The sequence below is a fragment of the Corythoichthys intestinalis genome, chromosome 18 (assembly GCF_030265065.1).
Source record: "Corythoichthys intestinalis isolate RoL2023-P3 chromosome 18, ASM3026506v1, whole genome shotgun sequence".
In the NCBI taxonomy this organism is placed as follows: domain Eukaryota; kingdom Metazoa; phylum Chordata; class Actinopteri; order Syngnathiformes; family Syngnathidae; genus Corythoichthys; species Corythoichthys intestinalis.
Window position 1 is genome coordinate 29,086,738 of NC_080412.1, and position 15,895 is coordinate 29,102,632.

At 41.8% G+C, this 15,895-nt stretch overlaps 1 protein-coding gene across 2 annotated transcripts; it reads left to right on the top strand.

Moving 5' to 3' along the window:
- Positions 1-930: 930 nt before the first annotated feature.
- LOC130906082 (arf-GAP with Rho-GAP domain, ANK repeat and PH domain-containing protein 1) lies at positions 931-15,201 on the top strand. Of its 2 annotated transcripts, none has more exons than XM_057820006.1 (25): positions 931-1,083; positions 1,268-1,350; positions 2,922-2,959; positions 3,182-3,502; positions 3,577-3,636; positions 5,243-5,408; positions 5,603-5,704; positions 5,932-6,036; positions 6,102-6,162; positions 6,235-6,355; positions 7,604-7,868; positions 8,044-8,243; positions 8,317-8,402; positions 8,489-8,671; positions 8,741-8,809; positions 8,867-8,966; positions 9,028-9,084; positions 9,168-9,294; positions 9,360-9,459; positions 9,561-9,762; positions 9,846-9,891; positions 11,686-11,882; positions 11,970-12,182; positions 14,487-14,592; positions 14,951-15,201. In XM_057820006.1, the coding sequence occupies exons 2-25, from the start codon at positions 1,268-1,270 to the stop codon at positions 15,123-15,125; spliced, it is 3,183 nt and encodes a 1,060-aa protein (XP_057675989.1). In that variant the 5' UTR covers positions 931-1,083; the 3' UTR covers positions 15,126-15,201. The 2 variants fall into 2 exon arrangements, with proteins under 2 accessions (XP_057675989.1, XP_057675990.1); XM_057820007.1 differs by having other exon boundaries at positions 3,182-3,433.
- Positions 15,202-15,895: the final 694 nt, after the last annotated feature.

Genomic DNA, 15,895 nt, shown 5'->3' on the forward strand with positions numbered 1-15,895 from the left:
ATACAGGTAACGAGTGGGACCTCGTTAGACCTCGTTAGAAGAAGTTAGACCTCTTTGACAGCCAGAAATCTTACTTGTTTGTAGGTGACCAAATACTTATTTTCCACTCTAATTTGGAAATAAATTATTTAACAATCATACAATGTGATTTTCTGTTGTTGTTGTTTTCTTCTCCACATTCTGTCTCTCATGGCTGAGGTTTACCTATGTTGACAATTACAGGCCTCTCTAATCTTTTCAAGTAGGAGAACTTGCACAATTGGTGGTTGACTAAATACTTATTTGCCCCGCTCTATATATAGATTAAACAGTTTTGGCCAAAGTATGTTGATACCTACTTAATAGATCTGCTTGGTCTCTACTTCTACTTTGTATCTTCAATATAAAGTTAGTTTCTTTCCACAGCTACAACACATAAAGCTCTTCTAATAACTCTTTAAATACTACATATACGTATTTGTACTGTTATATGACACAAATACGAATATAGGGCAGCCTCTGCTGATGTCGACAGAAAATAGTCAAAAGTTGTGAACCACTGAGCTGTATCTAGTCTGTAGCGATGCAGTACAGTGTGCCACCACATGTTCACTGTTTGTAATCTACAGATTCACATATTTTCAGTTTTGAATATACTGTATTGTATATGCACACACACACATTTACTCATTTACATACACACAGTAGCTCTGTGTTGCCCTTCGTAGTGTTGCATTTATAAATTTGAGGAAAAAACGTTTAATCCATTTTGAAATAGCTCTAACAAGTGCTCATAATTATGCACGTACAGTATGTACACAAATCCACATACACGCATACTGTATATACACATGTTTTCAAGCATACTTGTGGGATGATGTGAGCGGGTGAAACTGGTTGTGTGAAGAAAAGATTATCAAAGTGACTGAGCAGGTTGGACGATATCTACCAGTCATGTGAACACACTGTTCTACCTACGTCCAAACGGAGAAACACATATGTCGCAGAAACAACATAGAAGACAGGAATACAAAAGGACAGAAGAAAAAGAATACAAAATATCACAGAAAAGAGAAGTGATAAGAGGATCTCAGAAGTGACACGGTAAGAAAATGTCTGAATTCCGACTCTTCAACAAGCTCCGTAGCAGATCATTCACATTCTTTTAACATGACATTTGCATTGGTTACTAAGGAAATAATCTTTTGTTCGAATTCTCATATTCAATGACCGATTATCTATGATGGTGATCATTGATTGATTAATAATGACGAGTCAATCCCACCAGATGACTACACCCCCACCTGTCCCCAAGCCACGAGCTCGCTATGCAAGGGACAGCCGTGGTTCCACGTTTTTGCCGAACGGCAAGTAAGTGTATGCACAAACATACAGTAACACACATTTTTCGATGTTCACATCTGCCAGTTGACTGGAGAATTCCTTCTAGTCTTTTGGCAAGTGACTCAGAAAGAAATGTTGTCAGCGTACATTTTTCGACAGCGGGCTAAAATTAGTCTAGGGTCTTCCCCAGGTTTCAGTAGTAGTATTACCGTGACTAACTTCATGAAGCTTCTGATTCAACTAGGGCTGCAGCTATCGATTATTTCAGTAGTCGATTAATTGATAAACCATTAGTTCAAATAATCGAGTAATCGGATAAGGAACATGAAAAATTAAATTACCTGAGCTGAGCCTCAAACGTTATAAAAAATAAATAAATAAATGAGGATCTATGTACAACAAAACAACAATTGGCTAACTTACATCGCTAAAGTCCGCTAGTTTAAATGCTAAAAAATGTTAACTTTTTTATAATGCTCTTAACAAATGGTCCAGACACATATTCCCACAACAATAGGCTAAATATACCAACAAACTAAATTACGAATGCATTGAAAAAAAACATTAGCTCAAACAAAATTTAGCTTAGGTTGGTCTTAACAGGGAGCACCTGGATTCAGCCATGTGAATTGAGGCAGACTAGAAGGCAGTGTATCCACCCAAATCAATAAAACTAAATGCAAATACTTTCAAAATAAACCATTACAACGACACTTTAATTAAACGAATACTCGAAGCAGCAAAATTTAATTTGAATATTTTTTTTCTAATCGAATACTCTAGTTAATCGATTAATCGTTGCAGCACTAGGTTCAACCATTGTCTTTTATCCCTGTCATTATTCTGAAATATAACGACGCAAGTATAAAAAACAACTGTTAAAAAAAAAAAAAAAGATAAAAACTTAACAGGGGAACCATCTTAACCTGAGGCTTTAACTGTTGGGATAGGCGTGCAATTCTGCCACAATTGGCAGCGCATCAAAGGTTTTCCATTTTTCTAAGGTAAGAGAGGAATACTCAGTTTGCAAATATGTTTCAATTTTGTTGTTGTTGGGCTTATAAACAATTCTAAAATACTGTTGTAGTTATTCAATGCATTATTTTTCATTGAGGACTGCATTAAGTTGCCAGCTGATAATTGTATGCATACATTGTAATTTTCTTTCATACTGTCAAGCTGCTGACAGTAACACACAAGCATATACATAACAGTTAAACACAGATGTCGGTAGGAACACGTTACATGTACTCCGTTACATTTACTTGGGTAACTTTTTGAGAGTAATTTTACTAAGCCATACTTTTTGCTTTTATGTGAGTAGATTTGAGAAGAGGGGAAAAAAAAGTTACTCTTAGTCCACTACTTTGGGCTGCACAAGAGTCATTACATTTTTCCTCTTTATTCTACATTTTCTTTTTTTTTTTTTTTTGCCAGCCGATGCCAAGAGTAGCTCTACCGATTTCACCAATGACACGTCGCAACAATAATCACGACTCCATTATACATAACCTTACTTATGAATATACGCAAACACATAAAAACTTATTCATGTTTATCCTGCTTGTCATGCTGACAAACATTTTCTTGTATTTCAGAGATCAGACTGCTTTGAATGGAGTTCCGTTAATCACAGGTACACACGCACATAACTATATTATGCACACGCAACGGAATGCTTGATTCAAAGAAGAGTTAACACTATGAGATCACGTTGACAACTTTTTCACAAAACTGGTTTCAAACCAGTTTGTCTCATCACTTTAACTCATATAAACACACATACCAATCATCCACGCGTCAGTCTTCTATGCAGTCGTCCAATTATTAAGTGATGTCATTGTCTCCTACCTTTTAGATGAAGACGCCAGCTCACATGCTGATATTCCATATATGGTCACTCCTGTTGACAACTCTACCTACAGCCCTCACCCATCATCCCCACCCTCCATACACAGTATGGTTAGCAATATAGCTAGCCACGTAACTAGTTTAGCAGGGGCTGCAACCAGCATCACTAACCCTGCTCTTACGCCAAGTTCCTCCGACAAGCCACCTGTTAACTTTGACGCCATCGTTAACTCCTTGTCAAACATACCCAGCTTGAGAGGTATGCTTAGCATGGTGGCTAACTCGCCGTCCCAATCTGTCAGAGGTGTCCCTCCTTTGACACCAGCTGGTAAATAAGTAACTAATCAATTTCTGGCTAGGGGTTATCCCATGATAGTCATTCTTGTTTTTCTTCTTATCGAGATGCCGTTGTCGTGGACTCGACTGTGCCAATAGAGGGCCGTGCTGAACCAGCAGGACCAGGTAGTGGTGGAGAAAAGTCAGCAGAAGTGTTGTAACGCCCCCAACATCAATTCTTCTAATGCAGTGGTCTCCAAACTATTCCACATAGGGCCTCAGTGGGTGTAGGATTTCACTCCAACAAAACACGACCACACCCTTTCACCAATCTGGTGTTTTATAAGTGTAATCAGTTGATTACAGTCAAGTGCTGCTTGTTTTAGTAGAAACCACATTGGTTAAAAGGTCTGTGCTTGATCGGTATGAACAAAAACCAGGACCCACAGCGGCCCTCGAGTACCGGTTTGGAGACCCCTGGTCAAATCGCTTCAGTCAACTACTGTATATGTAGATTACCGAAGAAATCCCAGTGTAGTGATGAGAGAGTAGAGAATGAGTGATTGATTCTGAATGCGGAATCATCTACAGTGCCCTCCATAATTATTGGCACCCCTGAAAAAGATGTGTTTTTTAGCTTCTAATATTTTTTCACGGTCCCAGTTGAAGCCTGGGACCGTGTGTATTTTTGTGTGAGACCAAGATTGAGCTTTTGGGCAACAAACACTCCAAGTAGGTCTGGCGTGCCACGAAAGATGCGCATGCTGAAAAGCACCTCATACCCACTGTGAAGTATGGGGGTGGGTCAGTGATGCTGTGGGGCTGTTTCGCTTCCAAAGGCCCTGGGAACCTTGTTAGGGTGCCTGGCATCATGAATGTTTTGAAATACCAGGACATTTTAAATCAAAATCTGTTGCCCTCTGCCCGAAAGCTGAAGATGGGTCGTCACTGGGTCTTTCAGCAAGACAATGACCCTAAACAAACAGTGGGGAGAACAAGTATTTGATACAGTATGGCACTGTATCAAATACTTGTTCTCCCCACTGTATGGCCAAATCTACACAGAAATGGTTCACCAGACACAAAATCAAGCTCCTCCCATGGCCATCTCTGCCCCAGACCTTGTTTTATTGGCAAAAGGGGGTTGTACAAAATATTAACACCAGGGGTGCTAATAATTGGGACACACATTATTTGATGTCAAATATCTTTTTCTTTATGTGTGATTTTTTCCCCACTGAATGAATGCACTTGTATTGAAGGTTGGATTTTTATCTTTTTTCCATTAAGGTCCCATATTATTTGAATTTTTAAAAAATTATTAGAAGCTAAAAAACACATCTTTTTCAGGGGTGCCAATAATTATGGAGGGCACTGTACTCATTCATTACTCCCACATCTCTACAGGAAAAATTTTAGTGGACATTTCATGGGATTATCTTGAGCAGGGCTGGGCAAATAATTCCACAAAGGGCTGCAGTGGGTGCAGGTTTTTGTTCCGACTGATTAAGAGGACACCTTTCACCAATGTGGAGTTTTGCAAGTGCAATAATGTGATTGCAGCCAAGTGCTTCTTGTTTTCGCTGAAACCTCATTCGTTAAACTGTTTTTGTCTGGATCAATTGGAACAAAGACCAGGACCCACTACGGTCCTCGAAGACCAGTTTGCCCACCTCTGATCTAGAGTCACCACAGAAAAATCTCTATCTCTAATATTGAGTAGAGATTACAATAATTCAAATTCATCCTTGAAACCTTATTTCCTCTGTCTGCCCTGCGCAAAACTCCACAGAAGCAGAAGAAGAGGATCTCTACATCACTGTGGTGGAAAGTTGGGACGATGATGCCGATTCTGATTCCTCCAATGAGGGGGACGTTTATCAAAATTGGCCAGCCTCACCCACAGCTAATGGACCCATGAGAGGAGACCAAATAGACAACCTACCTAACAACATCGCGTGCGTACTCGCCACTATACTATGTGCTATACCTAGTGCTGCCACAGCTTTTGCTACGTCTGGTATTCAACTGAGTATGACACCTTGGGCAACGTTAGCTGGCAATACTCTTAGTACTACAATTAGTTTGAGCCAAACTTCATTCTTCACCTGGTAGTCGACTAATACTGCTTTGTTTGTTGGGCCAATTACAGTCGTTCCCCAAGTCTGGCGCCTCCTCGGCCAGTCCTGCCTCTTCCTTTACCCGTTAGCCAGTCAGCAAAGAGTAGGAAACCTTCCACACAAAAGACGCCAAGGTACACAAAAGACACATATTTTGGCAGCATGGTGGTTGTTTGCATTATCAACGCTAGCAATGTCAATATTAGTGTTATTGCTGTGTTTCTTGTTGCTTTGATGGTTGTAGTCTGAAAGTTTTCCTTAATGTTCATCATGGCTGTTGATTTCATTGTCATTCTTGTCATTTTCTTCTCTTTGGCTTTGTGGATGTTGTGCCTTTGTCATTGGTATTGTGACTGTGAAGAGTGGCAACCATCCGAGTATCAAGAAAGAAAGGAAAACGCCCAGACATTGGTCCAGAAAGTGCGGTGGTCCGAGCAAGCTGGTTGGATGTCTGGAAGGGCTTCAGGTATAAGATGTTTCATATCTATACAGAGATTGATTGATTAATTGATTGACTGATTTATTGTTTAGACACAATGTCTATTGGGCAACCCTGGATGGACAGTTGATGTTTCTGTGGAAAAAACGGACAGTAAGTGTGTGCTCCAAAGTGTACGTATGTGTGTTTTTGTGAGTGACTGTTATGTGTCTCGTTCTGCATCAGGACCAGTTCAGCGAGATTCTCTTTCATGTGTCCAGCATCACAAACGTGAAAAAACTTGACAAAGGCAGATTTTCCATCTACTTCAAGAAGAAACATTATGACTTCATGGCTCACAGTGATGGTCCGATACAACTCAATAATATATGCTTCTCTCTATTGTTACATGCATTTGCTAGACCAAGCTTTGAACTTTGAACTAATTAATTGACTGGTTAAGAAGCTACAGTCGGGGCAAATAAGTATTTAGTCAACCACCAATTGTGCAAGTTCTCCTACTTGAAAAGATTAGAGAGGCCTGTAATTGTCAACATTGTAAACCTCAATCATGAGAGACAGAATGTGGGGGAAAAAAAACAGAAAATCACATTGTTTGATTTTTAAAGAATGTATTTCCAAATTAGAGTGGAAAATATGTATTTGGTCACCTACAAACAAGCAAGATTTCTGGCTGTCAAAGAGGTCTAACTTCTTCTAACGAGGTCTAACCAGGTCTAACAAGGTTCCACTCGTTACCTGTGTTAATGGCACCGGTTTTAACTCAATATTGGGATAAAAGACACAATGTCAGTCAGTCACACTCCAAACTCCACCATGGCCAAGACCAAAGAGCTGTCGAAGGACACCAGAGACAAAATTATAGACCTGCACCAGGCCGGGAAGACTGAATCTGCAATAGGTAAAACGCTTGGTGTAAAAAAATCAACTGCGGGAGCAATTATTAGAAAATAGAAGACATACAAGACCACAGATAATCTCCCTCGATCTGGGGCTCCATGCACGATCTCACCCCGTGCTGTAGAAATAATAACAAGAATGGTGAGCAAAAATCCCAGAACCACACAGGGGGGACCTAGTGAATGACCTACAGAGAGCTGGGACCACAGTAACAAAGGCTATTATCAGTAACACAATGCGTCGCCAGGGACTCAAATCCTGCACTGCCAGACGTGTCCCCCTGCTGAAGCCAGTACACGTCCAGGCCCGTCTGCGGTTTGCTAGAGAGCATTTGGATGTTCCAGAAGACGACTGTGAGAATGTGTTATGGTCAGATGAAACCAAAAGAGAACTTTTTGGTAGAAACACAGGTTTCGTGTTTGGAGGCGAAAGAATAGTGAATGGCATCCGAAGAACACAAACAATGTGATTTTCTGGTTTTTTTTCCACATTCTGTCTCTCATGGTTGAGGTTTACCCATGTTGACAATTACAGGCCTCTCTAATATTTTCAAGTGGGAGAACTTGCACAATTCGTGGTTGACTAAATACTTATTTGCACCACTGTAACTAATAGCAAATTTCATGTTTTTGGTGTGACTCAACCTTAATTTCATTAGTATCCTCTACAAAAAAACTCCAATCTACTTTTGCAGATGTTCAGGACGGTTGGGTCCAGTCTCTGCTAGCGACTCGAGGTCAGCCCAGTCCGGATGCTCCGGACATCCACGGATCGATCACGGTCAAGGACCCCAAGAGCCGCTTCTATGCGGCCATCTGGGGTCATGACTTCTGGATTTACCAGAATAAAGACAGCTACCAGCTGGGTGTGGCCTGTTACAGCATTCCCCTCAATCTGGCCACAGTCCGAACCACAGGAAAACATTCCTTGACCCTCACCACACCATTCAAGACCTTCAAGTATGCATGAGGCTTGCCTTGTCATTCTATTTTGAGCCAACTTCTGTAGAGAAATTTTAGGTAGAGATTCAGAAGTGAGTTTGTGCTAATCAGTTGTGAGTGTGAGATGCATTCGTTTTTGTGTGGCCTTTATTTAATTCCTCCTCTCTCTCTTTTCCCTGTCCCCCACAAATAGTCTGTCTGTTGATTCGTCGAAGGATCTGTCCATTTGGCTCGAGGGTCTGTCCTCGTCCATAAGCAGTGCTCTATCCTGCAGCCAGGTGGCGACGCGCCTGTGGAAAAACCCGTCTAATCGTCAGTGCGCTGATTGTGGCACTACCGACCCCGAATGGGCTTCAGTCAACCTGTTGCTCGTCATCTGTCACAGCTGCGCAGGTGATCATGCCTGTGCGACACCTCCACTGTTGTTGTCAGCGCAAACAAGCTAATGCTCACGCCCTTTCCTCAGGGCAACATCGAGCTCTGGGCAGCACCCGGTCCAAAGTCCGCAGTTTGAAGATGGACAACAAGGTGTGGACTGAACCACTGATACAGGTGAGTTGAGTAAGTAGGGATGGAATAAACCATTCCAGAAAGGTGGTTGTCTGCGTCTGACTTTGGACCCCGCCCCTCTCGCACAGCTCTTTGTTGCTCATGGAAATCGCCTGGCCAATCAGGTGTGGGCACCCCTGGTACCCACTGCTGAGCAGATTGGTCCAGATTCTTCTGATGAGAGCAGATCAAAGTTCATCCAGGATAAATACAGCAAGGGTCGCTACCGACGAGTACATGCCCTTGCATCCTCTGCTGAATTGATGCAACAGGTATGACGCCCTGCAATCAAGTGAAAACAAGTTCCATGTCCATGCCGTAAATTGAGTGTTTTGTTTCAGAGGCTGCGAGAGGTCGTTTGTGGTGGGGATGTAGAAGAAACTTTGTCACTGATCTGTTCAGGGTCAAAGGTAACACACAACGACACATGCGCATATGACATACTGTGACACACTTCCTTTCTGAAGGTGTGTCAAACAGACCCTCAGAGCCCCTCCGTCATCCAGCTGGCTGAGAGAGCAGGGCAAGCTATGCAGGCCGAGCTTCTTAGACTCAATGAGTACACAGGTCAGGAAACCCACATACACTCACAGGAATTCATATTACAAATTCCTTATTATTTCAACAGAGATGCCACCTTACCTTCCGAAATCAGTATATCAGAGAACTAACTCCGCCCCCTCAGGTATTTTTTAAAAAGTGAAAGATATTATGTATCATTTATTATTACATATTTACATCAGTGTTTGCACGCTTTTGTACGCGTAGGAGAGGAGGACGAGGAGCTTCACGGCAAGCTAGAAGATGATCGCTTCCTGTTCTCTCTGGAAAATAACTCTGCAGCGTGCGACGTTCTCGACCTACGTGAAGTTCTATCGCTTTTCCGAAAAGACAAGTAAATGCTCTTTTGGTGACAATAACAATATGAACAATTATTCAGATGAGTGTTGCTTCCTCCAGGACAACCTTTCAGTTTGAGTTGATTACTTTGGACAATCGGCTCATTTGTGGAGCTGAGAGTGAGGACGAACTCCTCATCCACCTGGTCCATATCCTTAAAGTAAGACTGCCAAGTACTAGTACCTGAGATTAAAAACAAAACCTGACAGGATAAACATAACCGAACAAAACCAGCTGACACCTTTTTACCTATTTTTTAAGGTGATTCTCCCGAGTGGTGTGTCTTACGCTGAGGTATGCGGAGCGGTGGGGGTCAGTAAAGTGTGTGTGTTAGAAGACAGCGGCGCCTCGGACAATTCCGAGGCCTGGCTGTTACTGTGGGATGACGGTGTGAGCGTCCACCGAGCTCGCAGAGGCTCCAAGCAAGCGCTAAAGATGGAGCTGGGCACACTCAGTCACCACGGTAACCATCCTTTTATAATGTATTTGCGCCGATTCCAACGTAATGATCCACACCCAAAGGAAGGTTAACCTATGTTTCTGTAGAGATGCTTCCATCTGAAGACATCCTCACCATGGTACTGGGACAAAGGTGAGTGTGTACTTAAATACACGAGTTGTGGTCTGTTGCATGGGGACGAGAAACCTGACCACTGTTAGGTCTTGTACCAACTGACAAGTCTGACAAAAACTAAGACTAGCTTTCAAGACTGACCACACCTGACAAGATTCAGACAACCTATAACAAGACTCTGAGCAGCTAACAAGACCACTGACTGATCTCATTCCACCTGACCACTAACCTACCAGACTCAGCCGCTAGCTATGACATCTGACTAGCCTGACACCCTCTGCCAGGCAAAGATCACCTGACAGGACTTACAGTGGGGCAAATAAGTATTTAGTCAACCACTAATTGTGCAAGTTCTCCCACTTGAAAATATTACAGAGGCCTGTAATTGTCAACATGGATAAACCTCAACCATGAGAGACAGAATGTGGGAAAAAAAAAAACTGAAAATCACATTGTATGATTTTTAAAGAATTTATTTTCAAATCATGGTGGAAAATAAGTATTTGGTCTATACCAAAAGTACATCTCAATACTTTGTTATGTACCCTTTGTTGGCAATAACGGAGGTCAAACGTTTTCTGTAACTTTTCACAAGCTTTTTGCACACTGTTGCTGGTATTTTGGCCCATTCCTCCATGCAGATCTCCTCTAGAGCAGGGATGTTTTGGGGCTGTCGTTGGGCAACACTGACTTTCAACTCCCTCCTCACCCCGTGGCGTCAAAATGATAACAAGAACGAGGAGCAAAAATCCCAGAACCACACGGGGGAACCTAGTGAATGACCTACAGAGAGCTGGGACCACAGTAACAAAGGCTACTATCAGTAACACAATGCGCCGCCAGGGACTCAAATCCTGCACTGCCAGACGTGTCCCCCTGCTGAATAAAGTACATGTCCAGGCCCGTCTGCGGTTCGCTAGAGAGCATTTGGATGATCCAGAAGAGGACTGGAAGAATGTGTCATGTTCAGATGAAACCAAAATAGAACTTTTTGGTAGAAACACAGGTTCTCTTGTTTGGAGCAGAAAGAATACTGAATCTCACCATACCCACTGTGAAGCATGGGGGTGGAAACATCATGCTTTTTCTGCAAAGGGACCAGGACGACTGATCTGTGTAAAAGAAAGAATGAATGGGGCCATGTATTGAGAGATTTTGAGTGAAAATCTCCTTTCATCAGCAAGGGCATTGAAGATGAGACGTGGCTGGGTCTTTCAGCATGACAATGATCCCAAACACACAGCCAGGGCAACAAAGGAGTGGCTTCGTAAGAAGCATTTCAAGGTCCTGGAGTGGCCCAGCCAGTCTCCAGGTCTCAACCCCACAGAAAATCTGTGGAGGGAGTTGAAAGCCCGTGTTGCCCAACGACAGCCACAAAACAAAACTGCCCTAGAGGAGATCTGCATGGAGGAATGGGCCAAAATACCAGCAAAAGTGTGTGAAAAGCTTGTGAAGAGTTACAGAAAACGTTCGGCCTCCATTATTGCCAACAAAGGGTACATAACAAAGTATTGAGATGAACTTTTGGTATTGACCAAATACTAATTTTCCACCATGATTTGCAAAGAAATTATTTAAAAATCAAAAAATGTGATTTTCTGATTTTTTTTTCCACATTCTGTCTCTCATGGTTGAGGTTTAACCATGTTGACAATTATAGGGCTCTCTAATATTTTCAAGTGGGACAACTTGCACAATTAGTGGTTGACTAAATACTTATTTGCCCCACTGTAGATTAGTTGGCAAACAAGGCCCAGATCTCCAACACACATGGCTTTGTTATGTGATTGGCGATATGTTACATTTGTACAGGCGTGTTTCATTGCACTTTGATGAGCATGAAAGCTGTGGAAGATGGTACAGTCTCCTACAGGACGCTCTGGCTAATCGAAACACTCCAGAATCTACCGTAGTGCCCAACCAGACTCTGTACCCGCTGGATGAACTCAAGGAAATGGACTTAGTGCCGCTAGCTGTCCAACGGTGCATTCAACACATCAATGAACATGGTCGCCACTTCTTCTAATACTCCTCTTTTATTTTGTCCACTTTTGCTTATTGTAGCTGTGTTGACCTACTTGTACCACACGATTCAGGTCTAAGGGTGGAGGGTGTTTACCGGCGCTGCGGCCTAGCCTCCAAAGTATCCCGGCTGGTGGAGGCCCTGGTGAGAGCCCCGGTTTCAGCTCCCCTCGAGTCGGACGAACAAGGTGTACTGGATGCCGCCGCCGCCCTCAAGCAATACATACGTCAACAGGAAATGCAACTCTTCTCCGAGAGTGAGCGCAAGAACTGGATGCGAGCTGCGGGTGGGTATTAGTGGTAATGCCGCTGGTTCTCGTAGTGTTTTTTTGAACTTGTGATCAAGGGTTTGACCACAGACTTCACTATCAGTTGACGAGGCAACTCCTACAGACTTTGCGCCACGGCTTCCCATAGGGGGCCGAGAGTCATGGCAGCTTTCACTGCGATAAACATACGTTGCGTTTCTAACGCCGAATTTAGGAGGAAACAGGACGAAAGGTTTAGTGCATACAAGCATGCAGGAGTGTCTCGAGAGTAATTTGGTCAAGGACTCAAGTAATTATTATATAAAATAGCACTATGCATGCACTTTGAAATGTTGCGAAAAAAATTGAAATGAATGGGAAAAAAATAGCTTAAGTTTAGCATGAAATAATTGCGTAAAATGAACGATAACTGACCATTTTTTGCTTTTAACCAAGAATCTAGACTGTTTCACTTTCATATCTATAAAAATTCCGGATTTACGCAATTATTTACAAGAATATTTAACTTAAAAAGCTCTTTGTTTTGTGAAGGCCTCCACGTTGGCTTTTGTATCTAATAATACCAATAACAACAATAATAACAAGAGCGTAACTTTACATTTAAAAAATCAGGTAATTTTTAGCTTACTGCCTGTTTTTTCGGCAGAAAAATAGCAATTTAGACATTTCTACATCCATACACACACACACACACAAAAAAATCAGCTTTTACGTGTTTTATTTTGTGTAACATTTCACTCTAAAAACGACGAGGGCCAGGTAGCCGGGAAGACGTGCTGAGGCAATATAGTGACATCGGATTTCGACCTAAATACAGTGGGGCAAATAAGTATTTAGTCAACCACCAATTGTGCAAGTTCTCCTACTTGAAGAGATTAGCGAGGCCTGTAATTGTCAACATGGGTAAACCTCAACCATGAGAGACAGAATGTGAGAAAAAAAATAGTAAATCACATTGTTTGATTTTTAAAGAATTTATTTCCAAATTAGAGTGGAAAATAAATATTTGGTCACCTACAAACAATTTCTGGCTAATGGCACCTGTTTTAACTTATTATCGGTATAAAAGACACCTGTCCACAATCTCAGTCAGTCATACTCCAAACTCCACTATGGCCAAGACCAAAGAGCTGTCAAAGGACAACAGAGACAAAATTGTAGACCTGCACTAGGCTGGGAAGACTGAATCTGCAATAGGTAAAACGCTTGGTGTAAAGAAATCAACTGTGGGAGCAATTATTAGAAAATAGAAGACATACAAGACCACTGATAATCTCCCTCGATCTGGGGCTCCATGCAAGATCTCACCCCATGGCGTCAAAATGATAACAAGAACGGTGAGCAAAAATCCCAGAACCCCACGGGGGGACCTAATGAATGACCTACAGACAGCTGGGACCACAGTAACAAAGGCTACTATCAGTATCACAATGTGCCACCAGGGACTCAAATCCTGCACTGCCAGACGTGTCCCCCTGCTGAAGCCAGTACACGTCCAGGCCCGTCTGCGGTTTGCTAAAGAGCATTTGTATGATCCAGAAGAGGACTGGGAGATTGTGTTATGGTCAGATGAAACCAAAATAGAACTTCTTGGTAGAAAGACAGGTTATCATGTTTGGAGGAAAAAGAATACTGAATTGCATCCAAAGAACATCATACCCACTGTGAAGCATGGGGGTGGAAACATCATGCTTTGGGGCTGTTTTTCTGCAAAGGGACCAGGATGACTGATCTGTGTAAAGGAAAGAATGAATGGGGCCATGTGTCGAGAGATTTTGAGTGAAAATCTCCTTCCATCAGCAAGAGCATTGAAGATAAGACGTGACTGGGTCTTTCAGCGTGACAATGGTCCCAAACACACAGCCAGGGCAACAATGGAGTGGCTTTGTAAAAAGCATTTCAAGGTCCTAGAGTGGTCCTAGCCAGTCCCCAGATCTCAACCCCATAGAAAATCTGTGGAGGGAGTTGAACGACTTTGAATTTTTTCATGCTGCTGCTCATGGAGACTCATATATGCCTAAGAGAGGTGCCTGTTTTAGTTTTAGGTCGCTAGCGGCTTTAGTTTTGAAAATATTTGAATTTTAAGTTTTTGAAAATAGGCCCCCTACGGAACGGCTCCGCGCCCCGTTTTCCCTCAACTGATAGTGAAGTCTATCATTTGACTTTCGAACACACACAATAATTTGTGTGTAAATTGTCTTTGTTTTTACGATCTATTGATTTTAATGTGATTTTTATGATCTTTATGTGATGTAAAGCACTTTCAATTGCTTTGTGTTGAATTGTGCTATATCAATAAATTTGCCTTTGCCTTGCCTAAAGTCATTTCAGATGAGCGTGCCAGGTTCTCAGCCTACCGTCACGTGCTACAGCAACTCCCCTCCGATAAGCGAGCGACTCTGAACGCCCTATTTGGACATTTTTACATGTAAGAAAGTATGAATCGTCACACATACTGCTGAAAACTTGTATAACAATGGTTAACGAAAAAAATGTTGCATTAATGCATACACTTGTTTTCATGTAATTTTGCAGCGCCAAATCCAAATCTGAACCTTTTAAGTAGTTAAAAAGACAATTAAAGTGTACAGAAAACAAGTGATGGCAAATTTGAAATCACCGACCAATAATTGTATAGAATATGAAAAAACCTGAACAGAAAATTCAAGGAAAAAAATTTTTAGTCAGTCAAATATGTTTTATGAACTGTTTCCGTAAAGGGAAAGAGATAATAATGAAATCTACCCCTGAACATCCCTCATACTTTTTTTTTTTTTCCACACCAGGGTCCAGACTTTCTCTCAGGTCAACAAAATGTCACCCCACAACCTGGCCCTGGTTCTGGTTCCATCTCTCTTTTACAATCTGAACGCCGACCTGCTCAAGATGACCCGCGAGCTGATCCTTCACCACGCGCTGCTTTTTCTGGTAAACCCAGAAGAAGAAATCACTGTCCTCTGAATAATATAGATGCGGAATGATTATAAATTCTTTTGATGTTTTTCCCCTTCAAACTATTAAAGTGCCTGTGACACAAGGAAGCATGTTTATTTCGAATTACCCGCGGTATTTTACGCTCCTGAATGAAATGGACCTCTTGGATGTGTGCAGGAGTGATTGATATACAGCATTTATTCAATTTTTTTAATTCCGCTATACGAAAATGAGATACGGACACAGTCTCGGATTGAGAAAAAGGTGGATGTGACGTCAATGAGAGACATCTTCACTATATAGCCATACTCTTGTATGACAGGACTGCAGATTCGTCTGATTTTGTGGATTAATTTGTTTATTTTTCCCGTCACGCCAGTCCAATGTGCTGCAGGCTTTTGTTGCTACATCAGGGAGAGTGGTGTGAGCTTTTTTGGATTTCCAAAAGATCATGTTCACCGCAAAGAATGGGGAAAACATGTCCGACAATTGAGGGACCATTAGACTGGGGAGGAAGTTCGTAAGCTATGAGTTTTATATTATGTCAAATACTGGGATCAAGACTTGGCTTTTGCCTAGAAAATATCTATTGAGAAATAAAGTTAAAGAAATCACACTCAAAATACTTCACAGGTGTTATCCTGTGAAAACAACAATCGTAAAATTTTAAATTAATATTGATACATTATGTTCTTTTTGTGCAACTGCAAAGGAAACTATCTCGTGTTTTGGGTTGACTTGAATAATTTTATCAACTCCAAAGTTGAACCCTCATTGAAATTAGTTTTTAGACATAT